The 20,053-nt window shown below is 39.6% G+C and overlaps 1 protein-coding gene across 1 annotated transcript; it reads left to right on the plus strand.

Annotated features, from left to right (window-relative positions):
* The first annotated feature begins 1,408 nt into the window (after positions 1 to 1,408).
* On the plus strand, positions 1,409 to 18,815 carry glis3 (GLIS family zinc finger 3). Its single transcript, XM_072371809.1, has 10 exons — positions 1,409 to 1,594; positions 2,036 to 2,522; positions 3,637 to 3,813; positions 3,909 to 5,046; positions 12,598 to 12,759; positions 12,853 to 12,963; positions 14,588 to 14,729; positions 14,880 to 14,952; positions 16,789 to 16,949; positions 17,578 to 18,815. The coding sequence occupies exons 2-10, from the start codon at positions 2,146 to 2,148 to the stop codon at positions 17,694 to 17,696; spliced, it is 2,460 nt and encodes an 819-aa protein (XP_072227910.1). The 5' UTR covers positions 1,409 to 1,594; positions 2,036 to 2,145; the 3' UTR covers positions 17,697 to 18,815.
* Positions 18,816 to 20,053: the final 1,238 nt, after the last annotated feature.

Raw genomic sequence — 20,053 nt, forward strand, 5'->3', positions numbered from 1 at the left:
CCCATTCCTCAGTACAAAAAAAATTAATTTCATTGGACGCAGGTCAAGACTTTTATTTTGCTCATTCCAAAACATTAATCTTAATTTTTCTGAAACCTCTAATTATTTGGTGGAATGGCTATTTTCAGAGTTGTCATGCTGCACATTGTCTTGACTTCAGTTCACAAACTGCAGAGTCAGTGGTTGTCTCCTGACAGCCCTGCCATGCACACAATTGTTCAATGTTCTGAAGATGGATCCCTAACATACGCTCATGTTTCAGTATGAAAATTGGATTAACTTCTTGTGTCAAATGTAATGAGTCTCTCTGTCTGTCTCTGGAGACAGACAGGGATATTGGACATAAAGCAAAAACCAGCCTTCTGTATCTAAAAATACACACAAATAACCAGAAAGAGAACAAATGCATGTGACAGTGGACTTTGGAATAGTCCAAAAGCTCAATTGAAAACTTTAAGCTGGTCACAGGGAGATAAACACAAAGGCAGGATAGCAAGAATGAGTGGCAGAATAGGACAGGTGATGATGTTGTAAATGACAGAGGACAAAACGAACAAATACAGTTAAAGAAGAACAAAAAGAGCCCAGATCAAAGATGATTGCTCATGGCCCAATGTGAGAAATGATTTCAGTTCAGAAATAACCTTGGGCTCCTTTGTGACCTTGTGGGTTATTGCATGCCATTGCTGGACACATAAGGTGTAAGAACAATGTATTACATGCACTGTTCTTGGAGGGGACTTTTACTGGCTGTTGACTCCTGGGAAAGGTAATGGTAATGAATCTCTTCTCTTTGTACAGTGTTTCTCTCGGTGGTCAGTCCATAGAATTTAGAGATGTCTTCAGTCCTTGGAGACGGTTTCAGCTCCTCAACAAACTCCATGTCATACCAGAGTACACTTCCACAGAGGTGTTGTGAAGATCAGACAGTGATTGGTGGCTCTCTCAAAAATAAAACAGAGTGCCCTCTCACATCTGTCATCCCATTCCTTAAAAACACCTGACTCATATTTTACCTTTTAACAACTAGTGCTGAGTTTCACTTGTGCAACACAGGTAGGAATGGATTATTATGCAAATGACCAAATATTCGCTGTCCCCTTTGTCTTAATAGTTTTTTTTATCTACTTTTGGCTGTCGTGTTCAAATGTGTTATCTATACAACAATTTCGAAATTTCATTATATTCACTAACTTTATTCACTAACCTGGTCTGACGCGCACGCACTCAAAGTGAGAGGTCGGCACTCGCTAAAAAAAGGGGGGGGGCAGAGAGAGAAGAAAAAATTTTAATAATTTACTCTTAAGGTGCACTCAGTTTGAAATGACGTCGTTCACATGCAGCCATGCCAAGGGCAAAAGTGTAATCGGGAGGGAAAAGAAGTTCCTGGAAACAGGATTGAGTTGGGAGGCTGCGGAGAGACTCCTCGCAGGCTTCACTCCTCTGTTCGGAGTACTCTTCTCTCAAACTCTGAGAGAAACACGACAGCTGATCTCTCGGTGATGCCCAGATTACAGTTCCAGCAATGAGGACTGAAGGTGGAATTCACTCTGACAAGTCACTTTGTGGAAAGTTTTAGCGACACCAACAATAGGTGAGTTCACGCGCCACGATCAGTGACAGTGAGATGAAAGACTTGACTGCATATTTTTAACTATACGGTTGCAAGATTTTAGAATCTATTTGTATCGATTAAATGATGTAAGAACTGTAACAGTACTAAATATTTTATAGATTGGCTCAGTTATGTGTTCGTGATCATGCTGAAGAGCTCAAACTGATGTTTTAAATGATTCTAACGGTACAGTTGGCTGATCGGCATTATGGGGTTTCAAAAAATTTCATAGGCATGAAATAAGAAAAAAATTACTTTAAAAAAAAAAAACCTTATTATTATTTGTGTTTGTTTGTTTGTTTTTTTAAGTTTTAATTTCCAAAGACAGCAATAGTTTACTTAAGTTACTTAATTCCACTTTCTAAATTATGTACAAAGATTGTATGTTTTATCTTTTGCTATGTTTGGAATATTTCTCAGGTATCAGCCTTGGACGACTGTTTTTTCTATAAAGAACCAACTTAACAAACCACAACTACTTGAATCCATCTTCTAATGAGCGTCAACCTTCCGGGGAATCTGCATCAGTCATGAGTGGAAAGGGTTGTCAGCTCCTGGTCTCTCCTTGCAGTGTCTCCCCATCACTAAGCATGATCAGAGGGCACCAGTCCCAATCCATCAGGATGCCCATGTCTTCCCCACAAATGACAAGTCACAGCCCCTCATCAGGGAGAATGGAAAAAGTGAAAAAAGGGGCTATCCATTCTTTAAGTTCGGTGAAAGCGAGTGAAGGCCATGTTGTCCTGCCAACCCTGAGCCTACGAAGACAGGTGCTCATCAATGGAAAACATCTAACCGGGCCAACTGCACCCACACAGCCGCAAGCACCTCCTCAAAACATAGCAGTGACAGCTACCAAACCCACAAGACTCAGCTCTTCTCACAAAAATTTTAAAGGTAAAAACAACAACTCATTAAAGAATAAAGATATACCCAACTCAGGTGTGGGAGTAAAATGCAGGAGTAGCTTGACTCTCCAGAGCGGCATTTAGCAGGTGCTATGTTAAAGCGCACCCGGATCGACACACGAAAACACACACATCAGGTTTACATATTAGAATAAACTGTGAATTTACTCCTCCATTTCAAGATAACTGCATTTTTGAAGAGGTTTACTGAGACGCTCCTCTGCCAAAATATTTATGTTTGTTTATGCATGTCAATGCAACTTACTTAAGTTTGAAGGATAAGCAACCTTAGTGTTTAAGTAACTGCACATGAATTGCAAAAGTGGTGTTCATAAAGGTACGATTGCTTTGAAAAAAGAACATAATTCAGAGGCGTTGTGAAAATGATGTATTTTAGTCATAATCGTGATCTTTTTTCTAACCCTAACCATTTAATGTTATTGCCTTAACTCAACCAGGAAGAAAGAAGGTGTTTCAGTAAAGTGTTGTCGTGTTATCTACCGAACACAACATTGAACCATTGAAATAACTGCAGGTCGCCTCTTCATCCTCATGAGGATTTTGTGACTCACCTAGAGAAGGGAAGAAGAGGCCAAGAACTCTCAAATCTTCTTAAAATAAAGATTTGAGAGTTACATCTGCTTTGACGTGGAATTTCTCGAAAGAGTTATATTACTCTCATGCTACTTGTCGGGCAGCTACTTTACAGGAGGCTGTTACGGGCCATATCAAAGGTTTCACAGTGCACGCTCCCTATTTACTTCTTATTTCCAGTGCTCTCTTTATTTTCTCACTGTTTTTGTGCAAGACCATGTGTTGTTTATTGATAACTTACTAGACACAAGGCTTGTCCTTAAGTTTTCAAGTTAAAGGTGGGAGGAGGTGAAAAGCTCATTAGTGGTTAACAGAGCAGAGCGTATCGTTGGCCTGTTCAGGTTCATGAGAAAAATTCTACAGCCAAATCTTTGAAACGTAGTCAAAGCAAGCTAAAAGTGCTGCTTTTGAGTTTGATATATTTGTTAAATGTGGATGCAAGTTGTTGTTGTTCAGCTTTAACCTGTACAGTATTTGTCATGTGGATTTTTTTATTCATTAAGTACTGGGCTTGTGTCCAGCAGATTGCGCTGAGCCTGGGTCCTCTCTGGATGTATTTGGTCAGGCAGCTGCTGCTAACCTAACAGTGACGAGTAGTCCCATGAGTGTTGTCACAGGCCAGCCATATACTGCAGGGCCTACAGGCCTTCAGCCCCCTTTCTCTCATGCTGTGCCAATTCTCCACACTGAAGTCAGGTGAGCAATATCAGTAAATGCAATGTCAATTGAAGAGGAACACACGAAAAAGAGAGTTCAGTATCACTAAAGCGAATTACAAATATCTCTTTCAGGTCTTTACCGTCCAGAGAATCCCTGGCATCTACCACTCTCAGCCTGTTTGAAACGCAGTCAGTGTTTAGTGGCAGACAAGACTGGCCATATGGTTACCGTGTTCTTCCTCCCCTGGGACAACCTCAGTGCTCTAACCAGGCCAATGAGGGCGGTGAGCAGTTCAGCCTGTCCCTTGGCACTGCCATGTCAGGTACCACCATATCAGGTGGCACGAGCACTTCTGCCTCTCTGCCTTCGTATCTTTTTGCAGGTGACGTCAGAAGCCCCAAACAATCTTGTGCTAAAAAGAGAGCTCTCTCCATGTCGCCTTTGTCAGATGTTATAGGTGCTGATTTCAACTCCATTATACGCACTTCACCTACCTCACTTGTGGCCTATATCAATGGTCCCCGCAGCTCCCCATCCTCCAACTTGACATTCTCACCTGTTCAGTCCGAGGGATACGGACACTTCCTGGGGGTGAGAGGTCGCTGCATCCCCCAGAACCATCCCCACAGCATGATGGGGTCTTCTCAAGCTCTGGCCCCACAGTCAGAGTGTGGCCGTATGCAGTTGCTTGAAGAGGGAGGGGGTCTGGAGAGCCAGATGGCTAACATGATGGTGGAGCAGCAGTGCCTCCCAGATGAAGGAGCAGTTCTGGAGAAGGTTTCAGACAGCTGCAGCCAAACTGACAACAATATGCTCCCATCTCTACAGATAGAGCCAGCTCCTTTGACTACTGTCCAAGCAGCTGCTACTCCACACGGGCCTCCACCACCCTACCACTCACATCAACACGTTCACCTCTCCAGACGTCCCTGCAAAATAAAGCCCCCTTCTCAGGACCCTGTCACACACTTGCTTCCTCACAGGCAGGGTGTCAGTTTCTTACCGCAAATTGCTATGCTAGAGGAGGAAGAAGGAGAGCTGGAGGACTACGGTGCCCACTGCTGTCGGTGGATGGACTGCAGTGCAGTTTATGACGAAAAGGAGGAGCTGGTAAGGCACATAGAGAAGCTACACGTGGACCAGCGAAAGGCTGAGGATTTCACATGTTACTGGGTGCGCTGTCCACGCAACTTCAAGCCATTCAATGCCAGATACAAGCTTCTTATCCACATGAGGATCCATTCAGGAGAGAAACCCAACAAATGCTCGGTACACCTTGTATTAGTGTTTCTTGCAACTCATGCTGCTGAATTCAATACTTTAATCTTCCACTTTTTTCTTCATCTTGAAAATAAGATTCTTGTTTCTTTCTTAACTGTACAAATATCACACAGCTCCCACTCATTTTTTTTCTCATATGTGACATGGCTGAATGAATGCCATCAAAGCAGAAGGATGATGAATGAGAGCACGCTAACTTCCATTCTGTATGCGACATTCAAGGGCGTAGTGTTGAGACGAAGACTTTAAAGTCGCAGGCTACTAAGAACAGCCTTTAGTTAGGCTAAATGCCTTCATTCGCTCTGGGTATATGGCCAAGGTTTAGGTCAGAAATATGGCCTCTCTCTCCTCTCAACTTAAGCCATGGGGTAATTGGCAGAGCTCTGTGATAATTGACTGGGGAGTAAACTCAATTATGTAGTTATTAAATAAGCACAAAAGAAAGCCGAGCACTTTAGATCTGGCATGACACAATGGCCTTCTTGCAACTGTTGGGCCTGTCAGCAGAAGGGGGTTTGCCAGGTCTCAATCTGACAAACTTGGCTGTCGATCTGGGAAGGTGATGCCGCGTGAATTAGATTTCGTAAAGTTTGCTCCTTTGAGCAGACAGATGAAGTTTATCCATGGACATTATTGATGACATGATTTGAGTCTTAAAGATGAAGGGTGTTTCATGTGTTTTGCAGGCTGACAATGATTCTATAGTTTGGTTACTAATATTTTAATGTTAATGATTTTGCACAGTGTCGATATAAAATGGAGAGATCACTGCCGTCTACTGCTGTGCTAGTATGCCTTCCATTCTTAGGCTATTAGCTTAGTGTTGGCATGACCATTCCATTGGGCTAACTATATCTGTGCTTATATGCAGATGTTAAGCAGAGGCAATAACCCTTTGACATAGCGGGTAGACATGTTATAGCATGCTTTGCTGATTAACACTAAGCCGAAAAACATGAGAATCTGCAACAAATCTCACCACAACTGAGAAGGATTACGAAAGCCAACAGGATTCATTGGTATGCAAAAAGGGCTGGCAGCTCTCGTCAAAGTTTCTGTTACTGTGAATAGGTAGGCAAATAAGAATATGTTGATCTTTTCAATTTCAGAGAAACGAAAAGGGATGAGGGGCAAAAATAAGGATTTAGGCAACCCACCCTGATTGATCAGTACCTCGTAAAATCCCCTTTGGGTGTATCACATCTTCTAATATTATTGTTACCTAAGGGTCATTCAGTTCCAATTCTCTGTTTTCAATTCTTCTGGGGATAAGTTTCATCATTAACACCATAACATTTTGCACCATTTTCTCCCACAAACATACCTATTTTGATTGTTTGTCAAATGCTTATATTTTTTTTGTCATAATGGCAGGTATTTTTTTAATTGTATCAAGCTTGCTTAAATATTCACTAGCAGACCTTTAATGCAGAACCTGTATTTAAGAACCAAAACCCTTTTCTTCTAGCCTTTCATCCAGGTCAGATTTATGCAGATTTTGCTGTGCAGTAGAACAGTAAAGCTCCACTCCGGAGTCTGCAATATCTATCAAAAATGCTTTGTTGTCAAACTGGGCTTTTGATCAAATCTATATGCATCTGTGAAGGTTTTCTTGGTCTTCCAGACCTTCACCTGACCTCCACTGTCACTGAGGAAACATCAGCTTGAAATAGCTTTTCTGGGGGTTTTTTTTCGCTGCCTTCTTCTGCCTTGTGGGCAGCAGTTAATTAATTTTTTCTAAGGGCTAAGAAGCTGCTTAGAGAAGCACATAACTGTCTTTTCTGAACTGGGATTTTGAACAATTCACCCCTTGGCTAATCAAGGTCTGAGACCTTGGTAAAATGTTCTCTAAAAGCATCATTTTAATGTTATTTTTTCAAAGATTCAAGATCTGGATAATATGGCTCTGTAATAAACTTCATGGTAATCAATCTAATATTTGTGAAGTAATTTGGCCAAAAGCCGTAAATATCAACCTACTGGTGGTGTTTCGGGGAAAAAAACAGAGGATCAACAAAGGCAGTTGGATATCTTCAAAAAGATAAAAGTTCTACCATTTCTCACAATCAGTTGTCGAAATGTTTAATTCTATACCACACTATACTCTGCAATTCTATACTCTATACTGCGCTGCAAATTGTGTATGGGCCGTATTGACTCCTTTGTCTTTTCCTCACTCCCACTGTGAAAATACCTTAGACTTGGATGAGTAATTAACAAACCATCAGCTGAACGCTTCATGTTGGTGCTGTTAACGAGTCAATAATTAACAGCAGGCATACTTGCAGTCGACCTTTTGCTCCAAAATACTTACTTATTAGTTGAAGTCAGTTCTGTTGCCATGGGGCTGCCATCGTTGGATGGTTCTGTTTTCCCTGTAATCATTCAATGACGAATGGTTCATGGTCAATACTTACTACCAAAAACAGAATTTGTACTGTGAAAGAAATCATATAGAAAGAAAAATCTTGCACAGTTTGATTATAATTTGTGGGACCAGACTGAATACTATACCGAGCTTTTGAACTTTTTCTATGCTTTTTTTCTATTTGCTCTTTCATCAGCTGACACATAATTGAGTGAACTGCGAGGCTGAAAGTCTGTGCATTAATGAAGGACATACAAAATATTAAACTAACTTAGAATAGTCGAATTACTGTTTTATTTAGGAAAAGGTGAAATCCAAGATATAGAGGCCAGTTTCTCTCGGGAAGTGATTGGCAGGTGAATAAAGTGTTGCACGACAGATAAAATGAGTCAGTAAGCAGCACAACAATGAGGTAGCTCTTGTTACTTAGTGAACATATAGAGCAGGCCCAGGCTTGTACCTGTCATTGAACTCTGTTTAAGTATGATAAAACATCTTGTTGGTATATTCTTGACCTGTTAGTCTATTTGTGTCACTTTTGACTTTTGTCTTAGTATATAAGGTTTTACAGCATAGTTTGGACCTTTGCAAAGACTTGAACAGTCATTGTAAAGTTAGTTGTTATTTATGGACTTCATTCTACGCTGTTTGCATGGATTGCAGGACTCCACACTACTCTGGTAGTGGAGGCAAGTGGGCGATGTTTACCCAGCTTGTGCTCTGTGACTTGTGCTCTCCACACAACTTGAGACCCTTATTTGGAAACAATATAAAGAAGTATTAGTTTTTACTGATAGTAAGAATTGCATAGTTTTTGTAAAAATAAATGCACATTTTGAATTTGATGCCAGCAACACTTTTCAGAAAAGTCGTGTATGTTTACCACTGTTTCGCATGGCCTTCTATGTTCAATACTGTAAATGCTTGTGAAATTAGTAGACCATTTACGTAGTTTTATAGTTTAATGTTTTCCCATTCTTGCTTAACATTGGACTACAACTGCTCAACAGTCAGGGCCTCTTTTGAGTTTTCCTTTGCCAAATATGTTGGTGTCTGGAGTGCAAGTTTAGTATGTGATCTCTTTTACTATAGAGCCATTTGGTGGTAATGCATCCAGAATTTGATTATGCATTGTTTTGCTGAAAGAAGCAGGGCATCCCCTGAAGAATAACACCTGAATCGCAGTGTATGTTGCTCCAAAATCGAACATCAGTTTTAATGCTCCCCTCCCATCCCACAAGGATGCATACCCACACCATCATGGAGGATGGCTTTTTGTTTGATAGGTCAGACCAAAGGACTGTTTTCCACTTCACCCAGAGAGGTTTGCAGCAATCATTGGTCTTATTCATGTTCTTTTCTTTGAATGGGATAGGTTTACTTTGAATTTGTGGATGTAGTGATTAACTGTATCCACAAATACAGTGATTACCTTAGGTTTATAGCAGTGTTCCTGAGCCCATACAATGACTGACACAACAGGATCATGTCTAGATGATGAACTCCCCCAATTCTTTGGTATTTTGCACTGAGAAACGTTATATTCAGATATTTGAACTTTTCCCCCATGCTTTCACTCTCCAACTTCTGAAAGACTCACAGAGTTGAACAGGACTGTAGGCTACTACCACTCCAATAGCAAGAAAAAGAACTAAAATTAAAAAGTAAATGTTAGATCGAAGGGCTGCAGGGTGGTGTGGTGGTTAGCACCGTCGCCTCACAGCGAGAGGGTTCCAGGGGCCTTTCTGTGTGGAGTTTGTATGTTCTCCCTGTGTATGCGTATGTCTCTCTCTCCAGGTACCCCGGCCTCCTCCTACCGAATTAATATATAGTTTAAAGAAACAGGCCAATTTGTGTGTATCCCACTGTCTGTCTTTATTAATTAATCATTAGCACTGAGTGAAAAATAAGATTTCCTGACATGAGCAGCTTGTAATTTGAGCTTTGCTCATACCATAATAAAGAAAGGCTTGAAGACGTTGTATTTCAGTCTCTGTCTTTGCAATTGTTTTAAGAAAACCTGCTGGGTTATGTCATAAGGAAAGAATGGCTCAGTACTTGGAATATATTTTCTCATGACTGGCTCTTTAATTGTTTTGCCTTTCAAAACAATTCATTTTACTTCATTGGATTCATTGTCAGTCTACATGCCAGCATATTCTATAACCATTCATTTATTCAGTGCTTTAAACTCTGTAGTTTCATGAAGAGTCACACAATGTCTTCTAGAATTATATTATCATACTGACCGAGTACTACTTTACTACCCCATCTTAAACATATTTTTAAGGAAGCAGAGGGTGAGTCACACAGTTACAGACCCCTGGACTTGCCTGGAGTCCTGCCAGTATTTCAGCTTTATGCTGTTTATCTTTTTTTTCCATTTTGTTGTCTGTTTGTACTCTTAACATTCTGTCCATTTTGAAGTAGTTTTGATTTTAGCAAAACTTTTAAATTCAAAGCAACTTCCCATCAAAAATTTTAGTTAGTGGGACAAGAGGACAGAGACAAAAACAAATAATCCTAGAAAAGATGGGGAATAAAAACCAAAAAGGTAGAAATGCCTCAAGTAAAACAATGAATAGTGGATTCCAGAGTGAATTGACCTCAGTGTAAAACTGGGCACTGGACATTGTGTGCTGGCACAGGCTGCAGTTGTCATTGTTCAGCCAGGGCACGAGTACCTGCCAGGACCTGTCAGAAGCTGGCTGTAACACTCTTCCATACTGAGGTGCCATACTGCTTTCTTTTCAGCTCGAGCGTCTCTTGTGGCACACTAAAAAGCCCTCTTCATGAGAGCTTTGTGACACAGAGAAGAGGAGGGAGAGTTACACTGTTACAGACCTCTGGACTAGCCTGGAGTCCTGCCAGGTTTTAAGCTTTATGTTGGTCCTTGCTTGTCTGTCCACTTTGGTGTTGAAAGACTATTTGTCTCTGTCTGTGCTTTTTTTTTAGTTAATGTTTTTTTCTCAAAAACTGTATCTAGTCTGTGTTGCCACCCTTGTAAAAAGAGTGTTTAAGGAGACACATCATAACTGGAAAGAGTGCTCCAAAGATTTATCATGGAAGAAAAGGGATTATGTGAAGCATTTATCAAAATGTCTAACTCTCCTGCTTTGTTGGGCTTCCAATTTGGCCAATTTGTTCTGACTAAATGTTTATGAGTTTTCCCTCTCCAGCCTCTATATAACATTCAGAGATGGTTGGCACAACACTGTACTGGCACAATAGCATTCCTTGAAAATCTATTTTGAAATTAAATCGCAGAAACAAAATGGGCTTGTTAGTGTTATTAAGGGTAGATGTTGACAGGAAATAACTGTTGTGATGAGGAAGAATGGCAGCTATTTCTGATAATGGAAGGAAAAAACAATTAATTTGGCTTTGGCAGTGATGACTGAGAGGTATCAGTATGTGAGGAATCCAGTTTTAGAGGAGGAATAACAATATCAGACATGGTCTGTGTGTTTTGTCCATGAGGCTTAGTAAGAACATTCCAACCCCCCCTGTGAGCAGGAAGAGGGAGAGTGAGGTCCTGGTTTTACAAAAGAAAAACTTTGATGATTAGCATGTTTTAGCAGTGAAGTCACTGGTCGCATGATTCTGCAAAAAAACTTGTTGTGTTGGCTGAGATTAGTGTTCTATCAGTATTTTCCTGAAACCCCAGATAGAAGACATGCACAAAGCCTTCTGTGTGATGTTGTCATTCATCAGTCTGTTTTATTATAAATATTTTCTTTTTTTTTGTAAATGAGAAAAATGCTGTCAAGGTGATGCAAGACAGAGGCTAGAGAACACAGAACAATTACAGTCATGTGTGTATAAACACTGCCCCCTGCTGGTGACACTACAATCATCAAATGCATTAATTTACTCAAATCTGATATTTTGAATTCTTACTCAGTCTTATATTGTTTCTAAGTCCAAAAACTGTATGTATGTGAACCATTTCAATACATACGAATTAGTGTGACAGCAGTGCACACAACACCAAAACAAAGAAGAAAAAAAGGCTTGAGTATATGAAGGTCTGTGTCAGTTTATACTTTTCTACTAAAAGACTTGCACGAACTCTTGTTTGTTTTCGTTGATTTTATTTTTAAGACAGGACACAGATCATAATTGTAAGCGTTTAAAGAGCATTTACTGTTTGTAGTTTGTAGTTTAATTGATTTAAGTGCATGTTAAAGCAACACTAAGTGCTTCTGGCTTGTTTTGAAGTACAGTGACTTTCGTTATGAGCATTCCTGGGTCTGAAACTACTTAGAGCACCTGGGTTCGGAGATACACGACTTGCACTGCCCCATGTCATTTCGCTTTACTGTCGATTGACATTTTTGTAGGCTTTTGATGGCCTCGTCAACATGACAACAAAGTCATGTCTGTGGCTATACATTTGCAGAGCCCAAGTGGGGATTTATTTTTATGACAATGGTGTTACATCCCACAAATGTAGGGGGGAGCTAAAGAGCGGGGAAAAAAACTAACAAAAAAACTGCATTTTCAAGAATTAATTGAAGGAGTTCAAGTAACTGAATGTTACACAGTGACTGAATCTTTGTGTGAACCTAAGTTACCCTAACTGCACAGAATATTGGTCAATTTTGTGGTAGTGCTAGCCTTCTTAGCTGAAATCTTCCAAACAAAGTTACAGTAATCTTCATTATAAATAAAGGTTCGCAGAATAATAATCTACAGTGTGTAGGTACTTCGTAGTGGTAATTTCTACAGACTACTAATCAAACCTGTAAAAACAGGTATAAAATTGCAATATGCTTGTTGCACGTATATAATAGTATTGCACCTGTCTCTTTCAATGTTTGTCCCTCTCAATGTTCTACTGATTTATTCCAGTCAACCATAAAACTAGCAATGAGCAGCTCAGCGCAAACTCAAATGTCAGCTGAAACTAAGCGACACTAATTTTTTCTATTCAAAAGGCACCATGTCACAGCCCTTACACCCCCCCCCCCTTTTTTTTTGTTTGTGGTAATTCCAGCATACATACAGATGCCCTAAGTGCACAGTATGCGCAACATCAGTGCCTGCATACTTGATACTAAAAAACTGCACAGGGTGGAGCCAACAGCAAAAAATATGAGTCCTGTTTAAATGCTGCAAATCTATGGCTGCACTCAGCTTCAAACCACTCTTTGTGTATGCGGCTGCAGTTTGAAGGATGTAAGAAGGCTTTCTCTCGGCTTGAAAATCTGAAGATCCACCTGCGCAGCCACACGGGGGAGAAACCCTACCTGTGTCAGCACCCAGGATGCCACAAGGCTTTCAGCAACTCAAGTGACAGGGCTAAACACCAGCGTACACACCTGGACACAGTGAGTGGCAACTCTGTATAATTGCAGGTGGTGTTTTGATTGTGTGCATCAGTGTGGACTCCCATTCGTGTTTATATGTCTGTGGTTGTACAGAAGCCATATGCGTGCCAGGTCCCTGGCTGTGCAAAGCGTTACACTGATCCCAGTTCACTGAGGAAACATTTGAAGTCCCATTCTACTAAAGAGCAACAGCTACGGAAGAAGGCAAGTTCTGCAGTGTGGTAACCCAACGCACAATTCTAACATTATTTCCTCTGTTGTTCTAGAATATGTTTAAGTACATAATAATGCAGCAGAGTAACATTTTAAAAAGGGAATATTTTCACTGATTGACAGTCACTGGCTATCTGGTGTTTGCAGTCATGGGCTTAATTTCACAAGCAAGCTTCCCTGCCTAAATATTACAAGCTTGAACACAAAATAAGACACTCTGATATATGTCACAAATTCAGTTTAGTTTTACTTTCATTCATCTTAATTTATTTCTCTGACACCTTGCATCCTACTCTGTTAGCTCTGCAAATGAACACAGACAGAAATAGGCCTTTTAAAATCACTCACAATTAAGTCGTTTGTCATATCTTTTGTTTCTCACTGGCAGCCACTCCATCACAAAGTTCCACTATTAAGCAGCGCAATATTTCAGTTAGGATTTTTGCATGTGTGCGAGAGATGCTCTTTAGCTCTGAGGTTTATGTCACCATAGATACAGAAAAAAGAAGGTGGGTTGTTACTAAAAAAAGTGACAATTCACAAAGTCTCCCTCATGCTCAACTTATTTTATCTGAACCCACATGACAAATGTTTGTTGTAATTTCATGGATGAATGCAGGTTACATTTGCTATCTACAATGATCCCTTCATCTTAGCCTACGTTCTGATTATCAACCCTTGTAAGCATGTTGTCTTCTCTGCCAATAACTTTGGGAGAGTAGTGCACATAGAGAATAAAATGTACGTAATAGAACCTAATTCTTCTTTCTATATTCAGCAGTGCGCCAGTAAATGTAAGACGCAAGGAGACCGAGTGGTGTGACGAGCTACATATTTTTCGATAAACATTTAAGTTGTCTGATTTTTTAACTAATTTCATCATACATTTTCGTTCATTTTTCGAAGAATGCCTCAAGCACTACTAATATTACAGAGTATCCATGATCATATCTGTGGATCAAGTTTTTTTTATTGCTTTTTTCTTTTGCAACTTTTTTGCAATAAGGGGTTATATTGTAACTGTGGCTAAACATGTTCTCTAACTGTTGATCAGTGTTGCATATTAACTTGGAATTTTAGCCCTTTTCTCTGTACCCAACACTGTCAGTGCTGGAATGTTGGTAGGTTTCCTCACGTGAACTGGCTGCTTCAGGTCCTGCCACAAGAGCTAAGAGCTTGAATAAGGGTAACTCAACATCTTTCTCTTGGCAACTTGCCCTCATTCAAGCTCTTAGGATTACCATGACCTGTATGACTGAGACTGAGAATGGCTGAGAATCCACAACATTTCTCTTAGATTGAGGTCAGGACTTTGACTTGGCTTTTCCAAAAGGGGAACTTTCCTCCTTATTCACTCTTCTGTAAAACAGTTTTTATCTTTTCTTTTTTTTTATCTTATTGAATGACTGAATTTCTTTTTTTCAATCAACAATTGACATCCTGATATTTTACATCAAATAAGACAAACAATCCTAGTCCAGGTGTAGCCAATAGGCCTAAACCATCGTACTACTACAACTGTGTCTCACAGATGGGATGAAGTTATTATGCTTGAAATCTTTTTTTATGCTGCTCATCATTATTTATGTTCACATCTGTTGTGTGATTTCTCTAGATGAAATCATCTGCTGATGCAGCCCAAGACACCCTGATAGACTGTTTAACCATCCACCCCCTACATCCAAACTTCACTCCTCTGGCAAGGCTAGATAACAACTTGAACTTATCTCCCGGTGCGTCCCATGAGTCATTCTCTGGTACGTCTTGCTCTTGCTGTTTGCATGAATGTGTTTGATGTGAGAAAAAAAAAATAGATACATAAACATATCCCCCTGCAACCATGTGCACATAATAGGTTTATCCATTAGATTCACAGCCCCGAAGTGTCTGTCATCCCTGTTCCTCAGCTGCGCCACAAGGACAAGACTGCTACAGCAGACCTCACCTGGCCCTGATGTTCCCTTTACAAGATAACTACAGGTACTGGACAATTTCTTTTATGATCATTGTGTTGATTCTGTCTGTTTTTAATGTAAATTCAATTATGAAAACCATTTATGGTGATATGTATCATCCAAACTGTCATATTAGTCCATTTATGCATACAGAATTCCAATTTTTAATCATGTTTGTTTCATTCTTTTACTGCGCAGAAATTACAGGAGTTAGTGTTACTCAGTAAACCATCTTATCTTTGTAACTAGCTTTAATTCAAATGCTTTTGAACAGCTTTTTTTCTCTATTCTTTGGTGAGCTGGAACAATTAAATTTTAAAAAATGGTTGTCATGGCATCAAAATGATAAACTTATACTTTCAGTTCACTACTGTGTATCTTGAATCTTGATAGGAGTGTTTTGTTTTTTGGTTTAGTTTGCGTGAGTGTGGGTGTATGCCATGATTAGGAAGTTTTTTAGGTTTGGAATGGCCAGCGACCCATTTCGCTTGTCAATCCGTAGGAAAACATCTCTTCATCTATACACTTCAAAGCATGTGATAAAGGATTCCTGTCATCCTGAGCAGTCAGATGCTCATGGCTCCTCACTGGTTTTGATTGTTCTCATATCAGCAGTAGGCCAAAGCATTCACGGCAGGATTCTGTGTAGACAATCGGCCTGGGAGAGCAGACCTCGCCTTGCCTCATTGGTTTCAACTGCTTGCATCAATGGATGCTATAGCCACCGACAAGAGCTGCTGAGGAATTCAATGAGTGAATCATAAAATCTGGAAAATGCAATTTAGGGTTCAATGGGAGAGAATAGAACGCTGTAATTACTTTCTTAGATGTTAAATCAATTGTAAAATCCTTGTTACCGTTTCCTGTACACTTTTCTGGCATTCCTCTCAGTCCCTGCTTAGTTTTTGTCTATTTTCAGAAAACATTAGCTTGTTTAAGATTCTTGCTATTTGCAAGTGAACATGTTCAAGTGTTACTCGACCATGCCTAACAGCAGGGGTGTCAGCTACCATGGCCACTGGATAGTAGTCGTTCAATTATCCATCTCAAACAAGGACTTGTTTCATTCTGCAAAAAGTATCTACAGTTATCTACATATTAAGTTATCAGTTTCGATAACAATAAATTCTGAGGATGTAAAACTTCCCTTGCATGCATCATCACCTCATATTGGTTCAATTGTAAAATGCTATAGGTAGACTGTGAGGAGAAAAAAAATGTTAAATGTAGTAACATGTAGCAACAGTGATGGACTCACAACAGTTTATCTGCTGCAAAAGTAGGTGGAACCAATGTTTGTAATAAATCAACTCAAGATTGTAGAAAAATGTGAACTTGTGAATATCTTGTGTGGATTAACTTGCATCCTTGTTGGGCACATTGCCTACATGAAATCATGTAGTAAATTCTGTATGGAACTGGAGAAACGCATGTGCCATTTGTTACAGCGCTAACCTCTGCACCAGCATGCTGCCCTTGAGAAATACCGTAAACTGAAAGTGCTTTGTGTGGTTTTAAAAGGGTGCTGTTGTGTGACATTTCTGATGATTTGTTTCACCTTCAACATAAAAGAACACATATAATGTATATATATATATATATATATATATATAAAATACAAAACATCCTGGAAAATTGTATAATTTAATTTAGTAGGAACATAATGAAAACAACCTTGAAAGCATCTAGAATAAGTTTACTTAACCAAGATATAAGCGTATGTAAATAAATATATATATAGATATATATATATCTATATATATATATATAGATATATATATTTATAGATATATATATATGCTGGTGCTCTTTATCTTATTTCAACATTCACAGTATTGAAATATTGTTTGAAATATTTCAGGTTTGTTGATCCTTCCCCTCATCAGCAGCTTATCCCAGGGGACCCACGTGGGCCTTGCTCCTTCACCTGCCTCCCGCATCCTCCCAGTGGACCATCCCTGCAGAACAACTGTGATCTGATGCAGCTCGGCCAGCCTCCTGATGTGGTACATCGCAGCCCAGGTACTCAAAGGTTTAGAATCAGCTCAGTCTTCAGCTTTGTCAAGGTGCTTAGTTCACAAAGGGGTTTTACATCTGAAAGAAATTGTGGAAGCTTCTCATCTGAAGAGCCTATTATCAAAGATATACGTGGTGTAGCAGTCTGTATGAACAGATTGTTTTCCATGCACATTAATTGTGTAATTCATTTCATCTTTCTAAAGTATGGCAGGGAACAGAGGATTTGACCTTGCACATGATCAGGAAGTTTCACTTCATAAGTCTTTAAATAGATTGCCAATATTCCCCCTGGACTTGACAGACACAGAGATGTTGACAAGGTGATCTGAAACACGCAGTATTTGAGGTTCAAAGTGGCTTTTCTACCAAAATGTATCATTTAAAGATAAGAAGATGAGGTTTTGTTATTTACCTTGAACAGAAAACCTCTCAAAACGCTTTATCTATGTCAATGCCTTTGTTTACAGCAGAAGTCGGTGATCACAGTGGGGTGAGACACTCTCAAACAACTGTTGAAATTATTGAAATAAAATCTAAAGCAAAACCGGTCAAGGATGAGCTCTTTACTGGATTTCACAAACGTCATTGTGCGTTCATGTAACTTTGTATTTCTCTGTGTGCTCATCCGCAGGATTTGGGATCGACATTCAAGCTGGAGCTGCATCTGCAAATGAAGAATTGCACGACGGGGATTACTTCAGTGTGGAACATGGCACAAGTGAAGCCCCCTGCATCTTTACACACGGATGATACTACTCACTCAGACACACGGGTGTCTTACCTTTGCACTAATTTGTGTTCTTGATCTTTTCAATGAGACATTTCACAGCAGGAGCACATGCATGGCTAAGCAACCTGAAGGCAGTTTCATTTATCAAAAGCATATTACATGATGAAACTATCTGAAATTCTACAATGAAAATGGAGGAATTGACTCTTACTCCTCATATCTCTGCAAATGCATTATCTGACTCCACAGCCTGGCTTCTGCCCCAGATTAACGTAGTGACTGTCCCTACAGGATTTAAATATTTGCTTCCCCCAGTTTTGATATAGTTTCTGTCTAACACGTTGTACATCTGCTAGTTTCTGGTGGCATTTTGCACAATGTCAACCCTGCAATCAAAGCAAAGTATGCAAGGGATCATTTATTAAAGTTTTTCTTAGAACCATGTCTTTGTAACTATAGTAACAAGACAGCCTTAACATTTCAGTGTAAGGTTCATACATATCACCTGTTGTTTGAATATGGCTATGTGCTGTGACTGCTCTTGTGCCTATCATGAGGCAAATGTGTGTGTGATGAAACCTGTGCCTTTGAATGTTTTTTCACTCCAAATTACTGACACTTTGCATTGTAGTCGGCCCTCTCTGGAGGCGTGGCACAGGGCTTTACATTTTTGGACCTCTTTGTTTCCATATTATATCCATATGTTAAGAAAAGGATCTTGTGCTTGACATAGAAACAGTATTATAGCAAGTGTATCTGCCTTCGTAGTCGCCTATTCCCAATTTGTACTTTAAACTGCTGCAAAGAATCAATAGATGTTACAGTCATAGTGGACATAAGACAAAGTGAGTGCAGTGAGATGATCGTGAACCCTAAACCATTCAAAATTCTAAAACAAGCTTGGAAAAATTATCAGTAGCAATGTAAAGTCTCTATACATCTTGTAATTGGTGTACCATATGCAAAAAAAGAAAATAACATGCTAATATTGTATATTTTGAGTTGCTCAGGAAAAAAGAAGTGAATCCTTTGTACTGTCTTTGTGGTCTGTCTGACATTGTGGCTCGAGGTGGAGGCTGATCTGAAAATTCTTTTGTGGATCTTTTTCTTTTATAAGTTAGTCACATACAGTAGACACTTGCCAGGTTAAGAATGAAACATGCACTTGTTTTTACAAACTGACAAACGAGGTGGCCACGGTGACAAATAACACTGCAAAGTGATCGTTTTTTAAAGCGATACCTCTTACTTATCCTGTTGATCCTTTTCTCAACAGCAAAGCCACAAATATGATGTGTTATTAGCAGTTTGCAAAATCAAAACTGTCAGAATGGTCCATTGGTTTTCTATGCCCGTTTCATCCTGTTCAGGGTTGTGGGTGAGCCTGTTCCGGGAGTGTTGGTACAGCCTGGTTAGGTCAGTTTTCCCTACCTGTATTAGTTTATACTGTGAAAGCAGCGACTTTGTAAGCAATCAATATAAAAAAAATGAACTTACTCAATGTTTTAAGGTATTGTCTCTCAGTAGTGTTCCTATCACTGCAAGACAAGGAGTCAGGGCTGGTTTAAGTGTTCTAGTACCAAAGCAGGACTTTGGTATCACTATTTTGAAACAAGATAAATAATATTGCACAGTAAAGAATTAACTAACCACTGCTGTTTTGTTTATGAGAAAATCCTGTATGGGTCCAGTTGGCACTAGTCCACACAGCAGCGTTTTTCTTCTTATTTGAAACTAAGAGGACAAACTGTTTTACTTGAAAATAATTATTTTTGCAAGAGCGTCATTCTTCAGATGGGGGTTTCGCAAGTTGCTTAGCAACAACAACAGCTTTTCCAAAAAGCATCTGTTTAGTAACTGCTAATCAAATAAAAAGTGCAGTGGACACAGGTGGTTGGTTAAGCTTTGTCCTCAGAAGGAAGCTTCTTAACAATACTCGCTTTGTTTGGTCACTATTCTGAGTTTCAAAGTTTTGCATGTATTTTTCTGCCCTACAGCTATGTGTCATATGGTTAAATAGTTACTTTTAGAACCTGAGTATGTTTATATCTTAACAAGAGCATAGCACTTTTCCACAAACATACTCACCACAACTACTGCTCATAATTAGTATCACTACTGATCGCTGCTTGTTGCAAACAAGGGCTAGTAGTGTGACATTTATTTAAGCTTGAAATATACAAAAAGTAAATGTGACCTTTTGTTTTATCAAAACAAACCGTTTTTCCTGAAAGAAATGTGGAGAGACAAGGCAGCTTTTGAATTAATCAAGAAGAGCGATGTCTTCATTGGGAAGGCGAGAATCATGGCAAAAAGGCAACATGGCAGGGCCCGTCATCTTATCCAGTCATCGGAAATACTGGGCACTGCTTGCGCA

Source organism: Leuresthes tenuis, unplaced genomic scaffold (genome assembly GCF_036924035.1).
Source record: "Leuresthes tenuis unplaced genomic scaffold, fLeuTen1.0.hap1 SCAF_19, whole genome shotgun sequence".
Classification (NCBI taxonomy): domain Eukaryota; kingdom Metazoa; phylum Chordata; class Actinopteri; order Atheriniformes; family Atherinopsidae; genus Leuresthes; species Leuresthes tenuis.

What these genes read in the sequence shown, in the direction of transcription:
- glis3 (XM_072371809.1), top strand. Translation starts at nt 2,146, where the DNA reads ATGAGTGGAAAGGGTTGTCAGCTCCTGGTCTCTCCTTGCAGTGTCTCC. An exon ending in ATTCTCCACACTGAAGTCAG is followed by an intron (nt 3,814 to 3,908) that starts GTGAGCAATATC and finishes TATCTCTTTCAG; the next exon opens with GTCTTTACCGTCCAGAGAAT. An exon ending in CCTTTACAAGATAACTACAG is followed by an intron (nt 14,953 to 16,788) that starts GTACTGGACAAT and finishes GAAATATTTCAG; the next exon opens with GTTTGTTGATCCTTCCCCTC.